The 19,049-nt window shown below is 36.2% G+C and overlaps 2 protein-coding genes across 4 annotated transcripts; both read left to right on the top strand.

Annotated features, from left to right (window-relative positions):
- Window positions 1-5,706: 5,706 nt before the first annotated feature.
- LOC146958170 (somatic embryogenesis receptor kinase 2) lies at window positions 5,707-10,492 on the top strand. The gene is made up of 11 exons (XM_085739750.1): window positions 5,707-6,286; window positions 6,920-7,052; window positions 7,170-7,241; window positions 7,785-7,928; window positions 8,132-8,203; window positions 8,353-8,424; window positions 8,510-8,622; window positions 8,722-8,853; window positions 8,944-9,285; window positions 9,382-9,776; window positions 9,870-10,492. Exons 1-11 carry the CDS (start codon window positions 6,193-6,195, stop codon window positions 10,182-10,184), a joined length of 1,884 nt encoding a protein of 627 aa, XP_085595876.1. The 5' UTR covers window positions 5,707-6,192; the 3' UTR covers window positions 10,185-10,492.
- Window positions 10,493-11,876: 1,384 nt separating this feature from the next.
- On the top strand, window positions 11,877-19,049 carry LOC146958169 (transducin family protein / WD-40 repeat family protein). 3 transcript variants are annotated; one of them, XM_085739748.1, is made up of 12 exons: window positions 11,877-11,928; window positions 12,023-12,146; window positions 12,223-12,459; window positions 12,545-12,667; window positions 12,908-13,027; window positions 13,309-13,451; window positions 13,527-13,674; window positions 13,765-13,848; window positions 16,641-16,756; window positions 17,520-17,578; window positions 18,139-18,226; window positions 18,591-19,049. In XM_085739748.1, the coding sequence occupies exons 3-12, from the start codon at window positions 12,267-12,269 to the stop codon at window positions 18,813-18,815; spliced, it is 1,299 nt and encodes a 432-aa protein (XP_085595874.1). In that variant the 5' UTR covers window positions 11,877-11,928; window positions 12,023-12,146; window positions 12,223-12,266; the 3' UTR covers window positions 18,816-19,049. The 3 variants fall into 3 exon arrangements, with proteins under 3 accessions (XP_085595874.1, XP_085595875.1, XP_085595873.1); XM_085739749.1 differs by lacking the exon at window positions 12,023-12,146 and having other exon boundaries at window positions 12,557-12,667; XM_085739747.1 differs by lacking the exon at window positions 12,023-12,146.

Here is a 19,049-nt window from a genome sequence, read left to right as displayed (position 1 = left end):
CGGTTCATCAGCTCAGTTTAGATTTTTGCCCACAATTTTTAAAGAACAGCTGTTGATCAACTTGTAATGACTCTCCCACAATGATTTTAACGTTTGAATCTCTAACAAGTAGTGACATGGCAAGGCAAATTTATCTTTGTCCACACCTTATTTTATAAATATTTTGAGATTAGTAGACCATATCCAATGGTGAGGTCTTCACCATTTAAGAACCGGTACCAAATAGGTACCTTCATTGATGATTTTTTTTTGGGAGTCTCTTAAGATTCAGGGTCTCACTTAAGACATTAATTCTTAAGTGGACCCTACACCACTTTTTACTATTAAAATAATCATTGTTGAGTTGTTTTTGTTGAAATGTAAATGATAAAGAGTTATTGGTGGGACTTATTTAGATCTTTTGTCAGAGAGTCTCGATTGTAGTGGTCAAATACTTATTACTATCATTAAAAAATAATAAAAAAGTGATGTGTATATATGAAACCCATTTAAGACCTCAAAATTAAGGATCCTCGTTGAAGATCCTCTAAAAGTGTATATTAGGTTATGAAAAAAATTGAAATGATTTAAGGGTTGAATATAAAGCTTAATTAAACACAAAACTATTCTCGCACCTTTGATTATGTAAAATATCTGGTGTACAAAAAACAAACTAGTTTTTGCTAATATTCATCAAGATATTCTTGATAATTGAAAAGTTACCACAAAAAAGCTAGTAAAAATTGTCAGATTAAAGAAAATTGTTGTTCACACATGTGAGAAAGCTGTGACACACATGTAAAATACGTTTTTGCCCCCTCGGCAGTTAACTGCCGAGAAATTCAAAATCCGGCTGCAGTTAACTGCCGAGGAATTCCTCGATAGTTAACTGCCGAGGAAAGCATTTATGCAGACAGCAGGTTCTGCATTAATGCTAACCCTTACCAAGCCGTTTTTAGGCCAGTTTTGACCTGTAATTTCACCAGAGCATTTCCATAGGCAATTCAAATTATACAACAATGAAACTCGGTCATAAACAAGAAAAATACAATATCTTTTACATTTGTCCATAATTAAATCAAACCGACAATTGGTTTAAACCACACAAAAGTTTGAAATTCATCAAAACGGAACATAGTGTCCATAATCAAACAACACATTACAACTCATTACACATCATTAAATTAAATCCCTACTTACATTCATTACAATTGCATATGGAACGAACATATATATATATATATAATACATTATTTTCCACCATATTCCTAAACATAAATCCGACGTCGCTATCGTCTTTAATAATCCAAGGCATATAGCTTGCCGTTTTCCATGCGAATTCATCTCTATCTTCTCCTAGGTCTATGCATGGCATTAGAGCAGACAAGTGACGTGTATATTGATTTTCACCAAGATGCTCAAAATAAGTGTTAAGTTGTGTCTTCAAATCATCAATAGAGTCTGTCGGTGTTATCATAACCTTAACCGTCTTTTTAAACGCGCAATACCTAACACGCCCTTCAATTCTTGCAACCTCTGACATGTTTCACTTGACAAAAGCTTTAACAAAATAATCATAGATTAGAACAAAATTAAATGGAATGTAATAACGAATAAATCAAATGCGTAAACATTAATAAGCTATAAATAAGTATTGCACTAGTTTCAAGTCAATAAAAGTCATATTATCATATATATCAATATCAATTACATAATGTTACTTATATATTGGCCACAAAAAATTGGCATTACAATTTTGACCCCAAAATATACGTCGGTGTAATTTCTACCAAAAAAAAGGACTAACACCGACAAAAAAATCACTCGTTAAAGGTCAAGTGATTGGAGAAGATCAAGTGACATAAAATCTTCCTCATCTTCCGCAATAACTTCAAATTGTTGCTTTGGTTTTTCGGGAGTGTCCAACAAAATAGGCGCCGCTTTGTTTGATTCCTTTTGTGGTTTTGGCGGTTTGTTTCCACTTTCAATAGCCACGAGCTTTCGGAACAACTCATGTTGATCCAAATACTCATCTTCCCAAGTCACCACATCTTGTTTCTTGTGATTGTGTCACTCCGTAGATGATGGAGGTAGTGGACAACCATTCTTCAAGTAAATAAGCACAAAGTGATTAGGAATTACCCCAAGGCACATGATGGGAGTTTTTTGCTTACCAGGCGGTGGTGGCCCTCTTAGTGGAAAAAAAGATTCCGAGTTACCAACTTCAAGATTTGTCAACACAACAACACACCTTTTGTAATAATTAGCAACAATATGCCCCATGTCCGGAAAAGTCAACCACTTATCAACAAGATGTGCACAACTTTTTGTATTTGCGGGAGGATGTAAGTCATTTAAAATGTAGTTATAACGATCCACACCCGCAAATACTTCAACATAATCATCTCTATGATCTTTCAATTCTTGAATAAGATGTGTACGAATCATGAGATGATTTTGTTCGGTTAAGCCCATGAACTCGGCTATAGCTCAGAATCCACAATGTCCATCGCCAATAACATCTACCACTTTTTCAATAAATGGAAGCATGAAGCGTGACATATAATCAATAAGCCTCATAACCGGGATAGCCTTAGGCTTTGGATACCGAGAAGGTGGTGGAAGTGGGGAAATTGGTGCTTTACCAAGACGAGCACCTTTTTTTCTTTTATATGATGATGTTGTTGGTGATGGTGACGGTTGACTATCCGAATTTTGGGAATCAACAACCTCCCAAGAGGAAGGGATCCGACTAGTCGATGTAATTCTTCCTTTAGACCTCGCAATGTCCACTTTTTTCTTGGCTCCCTTGGTTATTGCTTTTTGTGGTGGTGGAGACATCGTGGTGGTTTCAGGAAATGCCAATTGCCGCAAAGCCTCTTTGACTTCAAGCTTGATTTGGAAAGGGAGTTTCTTGAGACGTTCTACAATACCCTTCAATTCATCATCGACCGAAAAACCAAGTTCATTACTTTCTTCTCCCATGCGTAACCTTTGCCAATGGTGGTGTATCTCATCCAATAAAGTTGGCTTTTCTTCAAGGAGTTTAGTTGCAATTTCGCATGCACATGGTAGGCCGTAAGATGTCCTTTAAACACAACCACAAATTTCCTTGTTCATGCACAACGTTTCACTACAACGTGACTCTTCCATAGCAATGTTGTCCAAAGCATATCTAGACACATGACCACCTAAGTCGGAGTACAAAGTGACATCTTTGAATCTATGTTCCAACACGGTAACGCTCTGACCAAAGGCTGTTTGTATCGCAGTGTGTTGAAGCAACAACATGTTATGTATTTTCTCCTAACAAGTACCCAAATCACCCACACTATTGTCCAAATATTTCTTCACCAAAGCATGAGCCGATTCTACCCTATTGGTGGATCTACAACCAAGATGCAACACACGGTCTGTCCATACCCTCACTATTTTCTCCTTCACTTCATTCAAGGTGGTCATGGCATAGGCTAGGAAAGGTGGGAAATCACTACAAGCATCTTGGAACTCCACTAATGCATTTGCATATAACTCTTGAGTGGACGATTCAACCATATCTTTCCATGCCCTCATGATCTTCTTGACAACATCGCGATTACTCACCTCTTTCCCATCCTTTTTTCCCAAAGGATATTTACAATCTAAGACGCACCTTTGTTTAACATTTGCTTGCACATGAAAGTAACAATTCATAGCATAACTTTCCGGGAAAACAATTCCAACCGCTTTCATCAAAGACCCATCCCTGTCGGTAACAATCACCTTAGGCATATTCATCTTTGAAGTAAGAAGTTTACGCAACATTTTTAAAACCCAAACAACGTTTTCCTCTTTCTCATGCATCAAAAATCCAAACCCAGCCGAATATGTCAAATCGGTCGAAGTTACCCCAACTACCTCAAACATTGGCATCTTATACAAGTTGGTTTTGTAGGTGGAGTCCATAACCAAAACCGTTGGAAAATTGTTAAACAACTTAACGGATGTTGGATGAGCCCAAAAGATATCTTCGATTGTATTACTTTCACCATGTGTTCTTGAGTAATAAGTATAGTTGTGCTCCTCCAACTTCGAGATTAGATATTGCAACGGCTTCTTGTCACCTCTATTTGCCTTCCATATTTTTTGACGTTCATTGCACACTTGCTTCACATTTGTCATGCAATGTGGTCTTTTGTTCTTCAAGTGTATCAAAATATTTCTTGGAAGCATCTTGCTCTTGGTCAAGTCATGTACAATCTTCTTGTCATCCTCCTTTAATCTACCAGCAATAATGTGTCCTTCTAAAGCCGACTCCATCGCATGGTTGTGAACTCCATTAAGAATGTTCAATCCCCATTCCTTTGTTTGCGTACTTTGATATCCACTAATCATGAACAAGCACTCGCATTTTCTTGAGCCCGTTGTCGCATGCTTCGGTTTTTTTAGGCACTTTGTGATCTCCACTCCTTTCACACACTAGGCGCAATATTGGATGGATCAAGCTTGATCTTTGTGTAACAATTGTAAATCCCGTATTGTTTGCTTGACAACGTATCCACCCACGCAATTCTTCTCTATCTTGAAACTTAATGTCGTCAGAAAAAAACCTAGCCGTGTCAACTTCGTGGGCTTGAAGTGGGACGACACCGGGGCTAACATATTTAGAAGCTTCAACATGGACGGAAGCTCCATCAATGTTTGGTTTGACTTCAACCTTAGGCGGTTTGACATCTCCGAAAATTTGGACAAAATTACGTTTTGTCTCTCCCGAAACATCTTCCGCGTTCTCGGACATTACTATAATTAAACAACACAAAAATATAAATTAACAACTTACTAATGCATAAACATTAATGCCATAATGAACTAAAACAAAAAAAACAAAAAAAAACAAAGAAAAAAAAAGTTTGGAAAAAATGGCAGTAGCTGCCATTTTTTCGCACCAAAAATTTTTCCTAAGAGTTCCTCGGTAGTTAACTACCGAGGTTTTCCTCGGCAGTAAGGTACCGAGGTTTTCCTCGGCAGTATACTACCGAGATTCCCTATGACAGTGTTACGTAACTGACGTTGTAAAACCATGACATATCCAAAAAATAAACCGAATAAAATGCACAATACCTGTTTTTTTACGTCAAAAGTGTGTTGAATGCTTGAATCATTTTGGAGCAAGATTTGATGAATTTTTTTTTAGGATTTTGGGTTGGATTGGAGTTGTATGGAAGGTGATGAGAAAATAGTGTGTAGGGGGAGCAGGTGACTGTTTCATTTGATGAAACAGTTTTGCTCGGCAGTTAACTACCGATGAATTCTTCGGCAGTTAACTGCAGCCGGATTTTGAATTCCTCGGCAGTTACTGTCGAAGGGGCAAAAATGTATTTTACATGTGTGTCACAGCCATATGAAATGTGTCAACAACAATTTTCAAGATTAAATTCAAATCCACACTCGCAATGCTTGTTAAGATGAGATTAACATATGTCTGTGAAGTGAGTAAGCAAATGCAATGTGCTAGATGGCATCACCCCCAAAAAGAAAGTAACGTTGGACCCACCAAAGTTTGACCAAAAAAAACGGGGTTTTGCCCCCCCTCTCCATCTTTCAGTCACGTCACTTTCCACGTTATAGCGCCAATACATTTTTGACTGCGTTTTCGTGAGCTAGTTCGGGCAGCGGTCACCACCGTTCGGGCACCTCACTCTCTCTCTCTCTCTCTCTACTTACACTCTCTCTTCTGTGCACGCCTCCATCAAAAAGATAACAATTTACACTCTGATAAAGAAAGAGTGTTTCTTCAGAAGCTATAAGCTAGCTAGATAGAAAGTGAAACGGAGAAAAATATCATTTTTTTAATTTATTTCTTTTTTTATTTTGTATATTACTATAATTTGAGTGAGAAAATAATTAATAATAATAATAATTGAAAGTTGAAAAAATAATGCTGTAATATACTACTTTTTTGTTTTAATAACAAAAAGTTTATTTTTTTATGAGTTTATGTTTCTGGGTCAGTCCAAAAAAGGTGTATTTTGACGAGATCGGGTTCTGGGTATAGTGTGGTAGATAGATAGATTCTAATGCTTCAAGATTTCAACTGAGATTTGGGGGTTAGGGTTTATGCTCATTTTCATTTATTGTGCTGCTGGTGGTGAAGGTGGTTGAAGGGGTTTGTGATGTTTTATTATTATTATTATTATTATTATTTGGATCTGAGGTTATTTACTACTTAATCAAATGGAGGAGACAAAGTTCTGTGCTTTAGCTTTCATTTGTGCCTTCTTTCTCTTGTTGCTTCATCCATTATGGCTGGTTTCTGCTAACATGGAAGGTTTGTGTAATTTTGTTTCATTATTGTTTTGTTAAGAAGGGAAATGTTTGAAAACATGTTTTGTTCTTTTGTTTTTTTGGTTGTTGTTGGTTTTTTATTTTAATGTGTTTGGTTAATGAGCTTGTTTTTTATACTTGATTCATTGTTCTGTTCTGTCAAATGGGTTGTGTTTTGAGGATATTTGGTCTTTTATTTCCTTCTTGCTTGTGGATTTGTAGTTGTATAATGTTGTAGAATTTATCAGATTGAACCATCATTGTTATTTAATTGATTTTTGGATAATAAGTCCTCAAAAGATTCTACAGTTCTTTTGACTCATGTAGTGCCTTTTGAGGAAAATGCTATCTTGCTTGCTATCTTATCATGTTTTATGCATATTAAGCAATGGAATAATTATTCGTTTGTGTAGTAATTAATAATGTCAATCATGGAGTTTGTCACACCTTTTTGTTGATTTTTCATACTTGTTTGATGTTTATTTAGCTGAGACAATGATTTTCAGACACTTTATGCTATTTCTTGCTGCTTTATTACCATTAAAGATCGCAATTAAAGATGATATTTGGTTTGGATCTGATACACATAAGCTGAGCTGGTTTTTACTTGATTACTTGTTCTTGTGTTTTGAAACAGGTGATGCTTTACATAACTTAAGGACAAATTTACAAGATCCTAACAATGTTTTGCAGAGTTGGGATCCTACACTTGTTAATCCTTGTACATGGTTTCATGTAACCTGCAACAATGATAATAGTGTCATAAGAGTGTAAGCTACTTGGTCCTTGATGTATCATCACATATATGCTAATGCTGTTTCAATAGCTTTTCAAAGAAGATGAATTTTCTAATGTTCCTCTTGTTCTTTCCTTTGGTTTGATGTCAGTGATCTGGGAAATGCTGCTTTATCAGGCACACTAGTTCCACAGCTCGGGCAACTCAAGAATTTGCAGTATCTGTATGTTGTTGTGCCTTGATACTTTGATGTTCCAATGCTCTTTTCCTTTCATCATTTAATTTTCTAAGGGGCTGGTCAATGAAATGATGACATTGCTTCAGTGTTCTTGTTTCTTTGCTTTTTTCAATTTGATACTTAAATCTTTTTTTACAGTAGTTGTATAAGAGTTGTGAGATAATGGAGTTTAGCGCATTTATTTTGAACTACTAGTTGATTAAGTTTATCTGCCCACAACTCCGTCCTGCTTTTAAATTACTAGTCTCATTGTTTCAATGGAATCAAACATTATTTCAATGTTGTGGGGATCAAGATATTTTTAGTTTCATCTGATCGCTGTTTTATTTCGAAAAACTATATCCATTTGTAACTGGATTACTCTTGTACAGAAGACAGGTCATGTTCTTGAAACAAAATCTGGAATTGCCTAACAACTTCTCTGATTGTTTTTTCATGAAAGATTTTAAAAGTTTTATTAGATTCGATTTTTTAAAATCTTGATTGTAAGTAAATTATTATACATAACTTTTTTTATATGTATGACAGGGAACTTTATAGCAATAACATCACTGGTCCTATTCCAAGTGACCTGGGTAATCTTACTAACTTGGTGAGCTTGGATCTGTACTTAAATCGGTTCAATGGCCCTATCCCGGATTCACTGGGCAAGTTGTCAAAATTGCGTTTCCTGTAAGTGTACCTATTGTTGATTGTTTGTTCTATACTTTTTTTCTATGCTGTGGACATGCTTTGAATTTGTTTTTTGATAAATAAAATCTCCAAAGATGCTTATTTTATGTGATATATGATTTTTGTTGGCGTGTTTGAGAAAAGTAATATGCTCTCAAAATAGATATTAATACTGTTTTCCTGGAATTGTTGTCTAAGGATAGCCGGCTTAATAACAACAGCTTGATGGGTCCTATTCCCATGTCACTGACTAATATTTCAGCTCTACAAGTTCTGTGAGTTATTCTTTATCTCAAAATATACGTACTTTATTTATTTTTTTGTTATTTGTATATGCATTACCTACATTTATCTGATTTATTTATTTTTTTGTTATTTGTATATGCATTACCTACATTTATCTGATTTTATTCACCAAATGCAGGGATTTGTCTAATAACCAGCTCTCAGGTGTGGTTCCCGATAATGGCTCCTTTTCGTTATTCACTCCTATCAGGTTCCTACTAAACTGTGTCTGTGTTCTTAGATTCATTGGTTTTGCTTGTAAAACTTTTCTGAATCGACTTCCTTTCTGCTTGCAGTTTTGCAAACAACTTGAATCTATGTGGACCTGTTACCGGGCACCCTTGTCCAGGCTCTCCTCCTTTTTCTCCACCTCCCCCATTTGTCCCTCCACCTCCAATCTCTGCCCCAGGTAATCTTCTTTATACTGCAATTACTCTTTTAATTATAAACATGTTTTCTTAGCCCAACTAATCTATTTTTCATATTGGATGTGTATACCTAATTGCAGGAAGTGGCGGTGCAACTGGAGCAATAGCTGGAGGAGTCGCTGCTGGTGCTGCTCTATTATTTGCCGCGCCTGCAATTGCATTTGCATGGTGGCGTCGAAGGAAACCACAAGAATTTTTCTTTGATGTACCTGGTGAGAGATCGTACTTGAATGGCTACTAAATTGGTTGAACTCATTACATGGATATAGTATATAATTTAAATTTCCTGCATACATTTGCAGCTGAAGAGGATCCTGAAGTTCATCTCGGACAGCTTAAGAGGTTCTCACTACGAGAGTTGCAAGTTGCAACAGATACTTTCAGCAATAAGAACATTCTTGGAAGAGGAGGGTTTGGCAAGGTGTACAAAGGACGTTTGGCAGACGGTTCACTGGTTGCTGTCAAAAGATTAAAAGAGGAGCGGACACCTGGTGGGGAGCTTCAGTTTCAGACTGAAGTAGAGATGATCAGTATGGCTGTGCATAGAAATCTCCTCCGTTTACGTGGGTTTTGTATGACACCAACAGAAAGGTTACTTGTTTATCCCTACATGGCTAATGGAAGTGTTGCCTCATGTTTAAGAGGTAGATCTCTATTTATACAGTTTGTTTATATATGTGCTCAACACAATCTTTCAGTTCGTATTAATTATTATTGTGATTGTGTTTGTCTTCTCCTAGAGCGTCCTCCACATCAAGAACCACTAGATTGGCCAACAAGGAAAAGAATAGCTTTGGGATCAGCAAGGGGTCTTTCATATTTGCATGATCATTGTGACCCAAAGATCATTCATCGTGACGTGAAAGCTGCTAACATATTGTTGGATGAAGAGTTTGAGGCTGTTGTGGGGGATTTTGGATTGGCAAAACTTATGGATTACAAGGACACCCATGTTACAACTGCTGTTCGGGGTACAATCGGGCATATAGCTCCCGAGTACCTATCTACTGGCAAATCTTCAGAGAAAACCGATGTTTTTGGTTATGGTATCATGCTTCTTGAGCTTATCACGGGACAAAGAGCTTTTGACCTTGCTCGACTTGCGAATGATGATGATGTTATGCTGCTTGATTGGGTATGTTTAGTGCAAATACACATCCCTCTGTTTGTTTATTTTATTTTCATCCAACTCTTGAACAATTGTGCACTCAACTGAACTTGTTCATAGGTAAAAGGACTTCTGAAAGAGAAAAAGCTTGAAATGTTGGTTGACCCCGATCTTAAAACCAACTACATAGAAGCTGAGGTAGAACAGTTAATCCAGGTTGCGCTGCTATGCACGCAAGGTTCACCTATGGACCGGCCGAAGATGTCAGATGTAGTGAGAATGCTTGAAGGCGACGGCTTGGCAGAAAGATGGGATGAGTGGCAAAAAGGGGAAGTTCTACGCCAGGAAGTGGAATTGGCACCTCATCCCAATTCTGATTGGATTGTTGACTCTACTGAAAATCTACATGCAGTTGAATTATCTGGTCCAAGATGACATTGTCACAGTAGTAATGAAAAGAAAAATGAACGGAATTATTTGTGATTTATTTTTTTTAACTAAAAATTTTCTCACTTTTTTTCTTCTTTCTTTGGTTCCTATAAGTACCATATCCTAATTACAGCTCTTGTAAGTCCACTGTATTATTATATTCATTTACATTTGTGCATAGGGGGTCGCTTTGTCAAGTTGAAATTTGTTGTATCATCTGCTGTTGTTTGATGAAGTGATGTTTACACTTAGATGACTCTTTTTGTATACCCTTCTTTCATGCTTGTTCAATCTACAATCTATACTTCATCTCATTCTTATGTGTGTATGTGCGTGTTATATTATATCAACTTGTGATCAAGGTCTGACCATGTGATCGTTTGGTATGTATCACGATTTAATCTGAAGACATCAATCCAGAAACATCACTAATTAGTTAAATGAATATAACTTTTACCAACTTAACTAAGTACCAAAACTAGTACCAAAACAAAGCTCATTAATTTAGTTAAAGACAAAAGATGTTGTTGAACCCAGACAAAAGATGTTATCACTTTTTACAAATCCACAAGCACAAGATGGAGACAACTTTTACCAATTTATCGCAGTGTTCCTATATTAGTGTAACATGCCAAAATTATTTATTTAGCGAACATTGCAAATATCTAAAGAAGGGTGTCACAGGATTGTTAAAGCAACGACAAAATAAGTAGAATTTGAAATAACTAGAATCAAAATGATATACTCATTGATAAAGCTTTGTATGTTTCATGTCATATACTTGGCTTGGTAGCATTGAGTTGAAGCTATCACTTCTGTTTATCAAAACTTTCAGATCCTTTACCAACCGAATGGAAACTATAGCCACGGAAATGTAAAGTATATTGAATTATATTCCTTCAACCATGCATGTTTTTGTTCCTTAAAAAAAAAGTTCCACGGTTCAGAACTTTGACCATAGCTTATGCATCTTCTTAAATATATTTACCATAAAATAAGTTTATACTAACTTGCACAAAAATTACTTATATATGGTCTATAATGAATCAACAATTTATGTGGCTTACAATGCAAAAAAACTTTTTTTGTTGTTGAAGGAAATGCAAAAAAAACTTTTATAATTTGGTGTGTTTGATTCATTTTTATTCATCCACGGCCAAAACACCTTACACAATCGAAATGAACTCTAACTTAGTTTTAATTTACTACAACAGGGGAAATTCAAGTTGTTTAGATCAATGATTTGATGTTACACTATGTGATTTGAAGGAACAACTGGACCAACAGAATGATATTCTCAACTATAGGCATAGAACAATGATGGTCAGTGTTGAATATCATCGTTCGTTAATTAGCTCAGATTGTTCATGATGAAACTTTAAAACAACCATAATATGAGAATCATGATCTCTATATTTGGTTGGTTTAATAAGACGTCACCTTTACCCATAATTTCTCTGAATTTTGAAGTCCCGACATCTAAAAAAATAGGGGGTTTTGTAACTTTTTTTAAGAATCAGAATTTTATAACAATCGGAACAAAAAAGTATTTAAGACGTGTGTGGGTTGGAAAATTAAATTCAGCTTGATTTGGTTAGTAATAATAAATCTGGACCGTTTGTTTATTTTAAACGGGATCCAATGGCAAATATTAACCTCCGTGTTATTTTAGACGCCAACCTGAAAATCCATTCATTCAGTGGATTGAACACTACCATACAGCAGCCGCCGCCGTCGTCTCCATTCTCAGGTGCGTTCTCTTCAAACTCAGTCTGCAACTTCTTCGCTTATTCCTTTTAATCAATTTTCTCGCTATGTAGTTAGTGCTGCTTTCACTTGTGTAGGTTTCCAAATTCCACTTAATTCACAGACACTCTTGTTGCTTGCTTTTCCCACTGCTTCATATTCTTCTCCTTTCCAACTTCTACAAAGCTGAACCAGTTTACTGTTTATTTCCTTCTATAAGGGGCAAGATAATTAAGATTTTAATTTATAACTTAGTTATTCAATAATTTTGTCTGTCTTTGTTTGTCTTATTTTATAGGTTTAGAGACTTGAATATTTTACCTTGATACTTTAAGCAATACAATGAGTGATCCAAATCATCATAGTGATGATGATGATGAATTCAACAACGATGAAGACGAAGACAACAATGATGTTTTCATTGATGACTCTGATATCATCCATGAAGTTCCCTCTGACGATGAACTTCTTCCTGATGCACCTGACGACAATCCAGATGGTGGCCCTGATCCTCCTGGCGGCTCTCCCGATCCAGGTGGCCTACATAGTAACATTGATGATTTTTGATTTAGTATTATATTAATAACATATTTGATACTATATTATTTTAAATATCGCAGATGGTGATGGTGATGGTGATGGTGATGGTGATGGTGATGGTGATGGTGGTGGTGATGGTGGTGGTGGTGGTAATGGTGGTGGTTATGACGATGATTCTGTGCATACATTCACTGGTCATGATGGTCAGCCTTCTACTCTATTTGTTTATGTTTTTCCTTTTTCCGTCCTGGTTTGATTGGGTTGGGAACCTAGGACTTGTAGTGTGCTTCTCTCTAGGTTTCATGTTCAAATCTCCCCATGTGATAACAGTTATTGTGTTGGGTCAGTCTATAGAGAGATTTGAAGTCACACAAATCATATATGTGCAAGGTGTTAGAAGAAATTTGTGATATTTTTTAATGCTTTCTTGGATTCTTGTGTAGGGGAGTTATATACAGTTGCCTGCAGCCCAACAGATGAGGCACTTGTGGCAACAGGAGCTGGTGATGACGTAGGATTTCTCTGGAGGATCCTTAATGGAGAATGGGCTTCCCAGCTTAATGGTATATATTGTTTTCTTATGAAAGGCAAATATTAGTGGTTAGTTTGTTAGGGTAGGGGGCTGGAAAAATTTTAGTAGCAGAGATTGAACTCTGGACCTCCTACATTGAACTCCTTCGATGTTTCAACCCATACGATTGGGTATCTGCATAATACATAGCTATTGATGTGTGGATTCTTACTATCTAGTATAATATAAGTGTGGCATTGGCATGATAATTGGTAAAATCAAAGTTTGTGTTTCTTGCAATCGCAAAATGAGTTTGTTATCAATCTTGTGCAGGTCATACAGATTCTGTATCGAGTTTAGGATTTAGCCACGATGGAACGTTTCTGGCATCAGGAAGTTTTGATGGAACTGTTAAAATCTGGGATGCGTCTGGAAATCTGAAAGGCACGTTAGATGGTCCTGAAGGGGGAGTTGAGGTAAGACTGGTAAATAATTTTTCTTGCCTTTTGTGCTTTTGATAGTTTCTAATTAGTTGCCGTTAAATCTTACAGTGGCTCAGGTGGCATCCAAGAGGAAATGTCCTCATTGCTGGTTTTGATGAATCCTCCTCAGTGTGGATGTGGAATAGCAATCTTGACTTCCTTATGTCGTTTAATGGTCACGCTGGTAGTGTGACCTGTGGTGATTTTACTCCCGATGGTAGTAATCTATCTTCATCTTGGCATTCAACTGTTATGATTAATATTATGCATTTTTACATTTTTCATTTCTTTTCACTTGATACCTTAGGGAGAACAATATGTACTGGTTCTGACGATGCAACCTTGAGAATATGGAACCCAAAAAGTGGAGAAAGCATTCATGTTGTGCGAGGTAATGTAAACTTCATTTTATAGTGTTGTTGTATATGAATAATATGACTAGTTTAATTATTAATACCCAAAATTACAATATTAAGTTTAAGATGCTTCGAACACCGGCAACACCTCTCCTGTCTACAAGAGAACTTCTAATCTTTCTCGTTATATATATATATATATATATATATATATATATATATATATATATATATATATATATATATATATATATATCTGATTTCTTATATGAAAATAAAAGTGTCTCTCCTTGCCTCAACTAGAATTTGAGAAGCGAAGAAGTGACAAAAAAGTGCAAGAAATTAGGATAAACTCTTGAGTATTTCTGTAGAGTGAATAACAAAGATGTATCTCTGACAGCAGAGACTAAGAAAAAGAAATACAATTCAACTGATATGTTATAACCGATAAAGAAAGGAGTTAGTTGTACAGTAGGTAATAATACAATACAGTGATCTTATAGTGAGCTAGGCATACTGCCTTATTACAAAAATGTCGGCCACACAGTATTAGAACTACTCTTTAACATGCCCCCTGGCAGGGTGAGTGAGCAAAGGAAAGTTGGTATCAGACACCCTCAAAGGGATAAATCTCTGATTAGATAAGGCTTTAGTTGGCCACTAGTGGCTTTCTTTGACCATCAGAATATTATATTATGTCCCAAGAAAACACAAACAAAATGTGGATCTTCTATCATCCGGTTAGATGCCCAATTCTCATCATACTAAGAATTTAAAGGGGGACTGAAATGATGATGCTGGCTGAAAAGAGAATGCATGAATTCCTTAATAAACCGTATAATTCTTTTGAAAACCTTCTGATACTCCTCTGGAGGTTGGGAGTAAATTTGACAAGCCTTGTAGAGCAAATCTGATATGTATCTTTGTGATGGCATTGAACTACATGCCCCAACAATAGATCCACATAAAGTACAATTAGCTACATAGTCTACCCATACTTGGAAAGTTTACAGTTACCTTCCTTTTCTAGCCGATCCCAAATGTATTTAGCTTGAGATAAAAGGAGTGAACCATCATTAAGTGTTTTACTTCAATTCCTAGGATATTGTCCAGCTCACCTAGCAGTTTGTGAGAAAGATGTGGATTAAGCTTGGTTATGATTTTCTGAATTAATGAAAGATGTGCTGTGACGACACTGGGTGTGAAAAGAGAGGGATCACTTTTGTTAGATCTGAAGCCTAGACCCAAGAGAGCATATGCAAGACTCTCAATCCAAACCCCATTGTTGTGTGTTTGAGGGCATACAATGCTTTATTACTCGTAACCGGGTAGTTGTTGTATGTATACTTCTTCATCTAGAAGCCAATATTTACATTCCGTTTGCTGGATATTGCCAATGATGAGTGAGCGTCAAAGTGAGGAGTATGCTAATGGTGACTGACTTTACAATAGAGGAAAAGTCTATGAATAATCGGAACCTGATTGTTGTTGGAAACCGTTTTGCATCAAGTTGAGCCTTATACTTGTTAAGTGCACTATTCATATTCACCTTTTCCTTAAACACCCATTATGATGGCACTGCAGATTAGGCCACCCCATTATGTGGTAGTGAACATGTATTACAGCAGTGTAATCTATCCAATACCTTAAAAAAAAAGTGGTTGATTTTGTACTGCTTATTGCCTAGACAAGGCACATTGTCTGCCAACTACCCTTTCTACTAAGGTTTATGTTAAACCTTTTGAATTGGTATTCAATGATTTATGGAGCCCTCCGCCCATGGAACCCTCTTGTTGCTGCTACCTGTATTTACTCCTGTAGATTCCTGGATCTATTATCCATGTATTCATTTCTGTAGATGCCTGGATCTATCATCCAAAACAGAAACCTGGCACTCTCATGGTCTTACAACAAAAATCTCAGAGCTCTTTAGACTATTTGGGCGGGGAGGGGGCTCTTACGTTCAGACCTGTCCTGGGAATGTTGTCAAATCTAGGCATGATTATGTCGTAACTTGTATCACACAAAAAAGGAATAGATATGTCTTAAGAAACGGACCACAACCTTCTTGCTTATCAATTTTTTTTTTTTTTTTTGCAAAGTTATGTAACAATTTTTGGGATCATCTCTAAAGCTTCCACTTTCCTTATCAATATCAAGCAAGGTCAACATTAACGAAGTGAAATTGAGAAATATCCTGGCACACTCACTATAGCTTCATAAAAAATTCATGTCAAATTGCAGCTTGGTCGATTTTATATAGGCTCAAAGCAATAATTACAAAAATATACGAGATATTATCCTTATTTTTATGATACGATATGCCTTTACGATAAATACAAAGAACAAAAAATATTTTCAACACTCCCTCTCAAGTTGGAGCATATAAATCATATGGATCATGCTAGTTACATATATAACTGATTTGTGTACCTCTCAAGGATTTAGTGAACACAATTGATCATTAAATTTGACAAAGTTGTGATGTGGCCCAATTTGATCTTCTCCCTAGCAATGTGCCAGTCTATCTCAATATGCTTCTTCCCCTCAATTTGTTAAGCACGACTTAGGGTTGGCTCTCCATAGGCTCATTTCATATTGAGAGAGAGTGAGAGAGAGAGACAAAGGAGACATATGGTGACACCATGTTTTGGAACTACACACCAGAGTCAATTTTATATTGCCTCAAGGCAATAATTTCAAAAATAACTGTAGGAGATGCTAACCCTGTTATTTACATGATATGATATGCCGATACATTAAATACAAAGAATGCAATATTTTCAACACTATCATTTGCATTTTTCGTTAACCTTTACTTTTATAGGTCATCCATACCATACCGAGGGATTAACATGTTTAGCAATAAATTCAACTTCAACTATTGCTCTTACTGGTTCTGTGGATGGATCTGTTCATATTGTGAATATCACTACAGGAAGAGTATGTATTTTCATTGCATTTGATATTTAATGTGCTATTTTCTATAATCAACTATTATTTTTTGTGCATTAGTCTTTGGGGTATGATTTCTCACTATTTTGAGAATCCTTTCATATGTCTTTAGTTATGTTTCTAAGATTTGGTACACCAGAATGTTGAGTCTCACATTAGATGAGATATTTCCTGAACGAACCTATGTTTATAAGGGAAAGACATCCCTTCCCCACATTAGTTTCTAACATATTTTCACGAGTCAGGGTAGTCTAAATGATTCTCAATTCTACAACTTGAAATCAGCTGCTAGCTTATCCCCAATTATCCCCAATATGATTAAAATTGGGATATTGTGTGTCAAACTCGATTACATTATATATGGAGATGGTTTATTAGTTGATTTATCAAACTGATTAATAAAAAAATATCAACAAAAAAAATTGATTAGTCAAAAGTTTGGCTTGGTGGCTCTGTGATCTAACAACACTATGAGCTCCTTGAGTAGGTAATCAACCCAACTGTTTTTGGGTTTTATCTCATCGGAAAATCTAATTATTAAAAATGATGTTCTTTTGTAATGTGGTCTGTGTAGTACTGGAGCAAGACTGCAAGAGCTGACTAACCAAGGCTCCAAACTTTCATCACTTATCCTTGTGCTAGTTTGTTCCTTTTGTCTTTGCATGCTGCAACTTTATTTATGTAAAAGGGTTTGAGCATATAAATTTAGCTTTCTGCTTGGTTTCTAAGAAATGTTGTATCTTGTTGACAGGTTGTTAGTACCCTGCCTTCTCATTCAAGTTCCATTGAGTGTGTTGGATTCGCACCAAGGTATGTTTTAAGACTAGCAAACTATTCATAACCTGTGTCTATGTGCATTCGTGCGCATTTTCATGTCCATGTATGCTTGTCGGATCATGCATGTGTATGGTACAAGTTTTATTTATTCAAAAATGTAAATTTGTCCCGCATTATAGAGTTACAGTCATAAGTAAAAATAGTCTTGTCAGTGACAAGCAACAAAAAATCAGTGTCCGTTGATGTTTGAAAGAAGTAGGGTTTGTTGTTAATAAATATGAAACAGAACCAAGTGTTATGACTCGTAAATAACCGTCAGTGACTTTGTTCACGGTATAACACAAATATCAATAGTAATTCCATCTCATTCTCAAGGAATGATAGACTGCAAAGTGACCTAAACCTTAAATATGAATAGTTGGCATAAGTGAAAATTATGGGCATCTTTTTAGCAGACTTTGAATTTCATTCGTTTACGTTATTTCAACATTTCAATAACTGCATTTTTGTCTTAATCTAATGATGATTTGGACCTTGTACTCCTAATTAAATATGAGCCCTCAATAACTTTGTTCCTTAAAACTGTATGACAGTGGTTCCTGGGCTGCAATTGGAGGCATGGATAAAATGACCATCTGGGATGTAGAGCACTCCTTAGCCCGAAGCATTTGTGAGCATGAGGTTTGTTGGAATCTTGCTTTGTGCAAGTGACATGCTTATGCATTAGAAACTGAATGAACTTTTGTTTACTAGCATTCCTCCTCTCGTCGAGTAGTTCTAACAACACTCATTCTAACATGTTTTTCAACAATCAACACCCATTTTCTTATGGGTGAAATCGGGTGGATCCCACAACTTTATGTGGAGCCCATTTTCAATATGGTGAGACTCATGTATTTCAGTTAGTAAAAGAGTGAGTGTTAAAAAGTGAGTTTTTGAGTGAGTGTTGTTAGAACTCCTGATGTTCATGCATATCCTATTGTATTTTAATTTGGAATTGTGAATCTTACTTCTGATGAACGAAAATTTTCCATTCTCTGAGCAGTATGGAGTGACATGTTCAACCTGGCTTGGCACATCGTATGTGGCTACTGGATCTAATGATGGAGCTGTGAGATTATGGGACAGTCGATCTGGTGAATGTGTCAGAACATTTAGAGGGCACTCTGAAAGCATTCAATCTCTTTCTTTGTCTGCTAATCACGAGTACCTTGTCTCGGCTTCTTTAGATCATACAGCTCGTGTTTTCGATGTTAAAGGAGTTTGTTAAGCAAAATCGTTTGTTTGATTGCATATGATATGGGGTTGTCAATCATCTAATCAAAACCCCTTTTTTTGGCACACAAGCATGTATATGTCCTTTAGGACAGCGGGCGTTCCTCTACAGAAGCCAGATTGTTGTTTTATGTTATGTTGTGGTAGAGTCAAAAACTGTTGCATAAGGTTTCGAATTTTGACGGACCTAGACATTCTAGAGCAGAAATGTGATTGTCTTTTAAGGTTA

The sequence above is a fragment of the Medicago sativa genome, chromosome 1 (assembly GCF_051527215.1).
Source record: "Medicago sativa cultivar Bolivia chromosome 1, Bolivia_mono, whole genome shotgun sequence".
NCBI lineage: Eukaryota > Viridiplantae > Streptophyta > Magnoliopsida > Fabales > Fabaceae > Medicago > Medicago sativa.
Note: the sequence above shows the minus strand (reverse complement) of the source record. Positions and strands in the feature narration are given on the sequence as shown.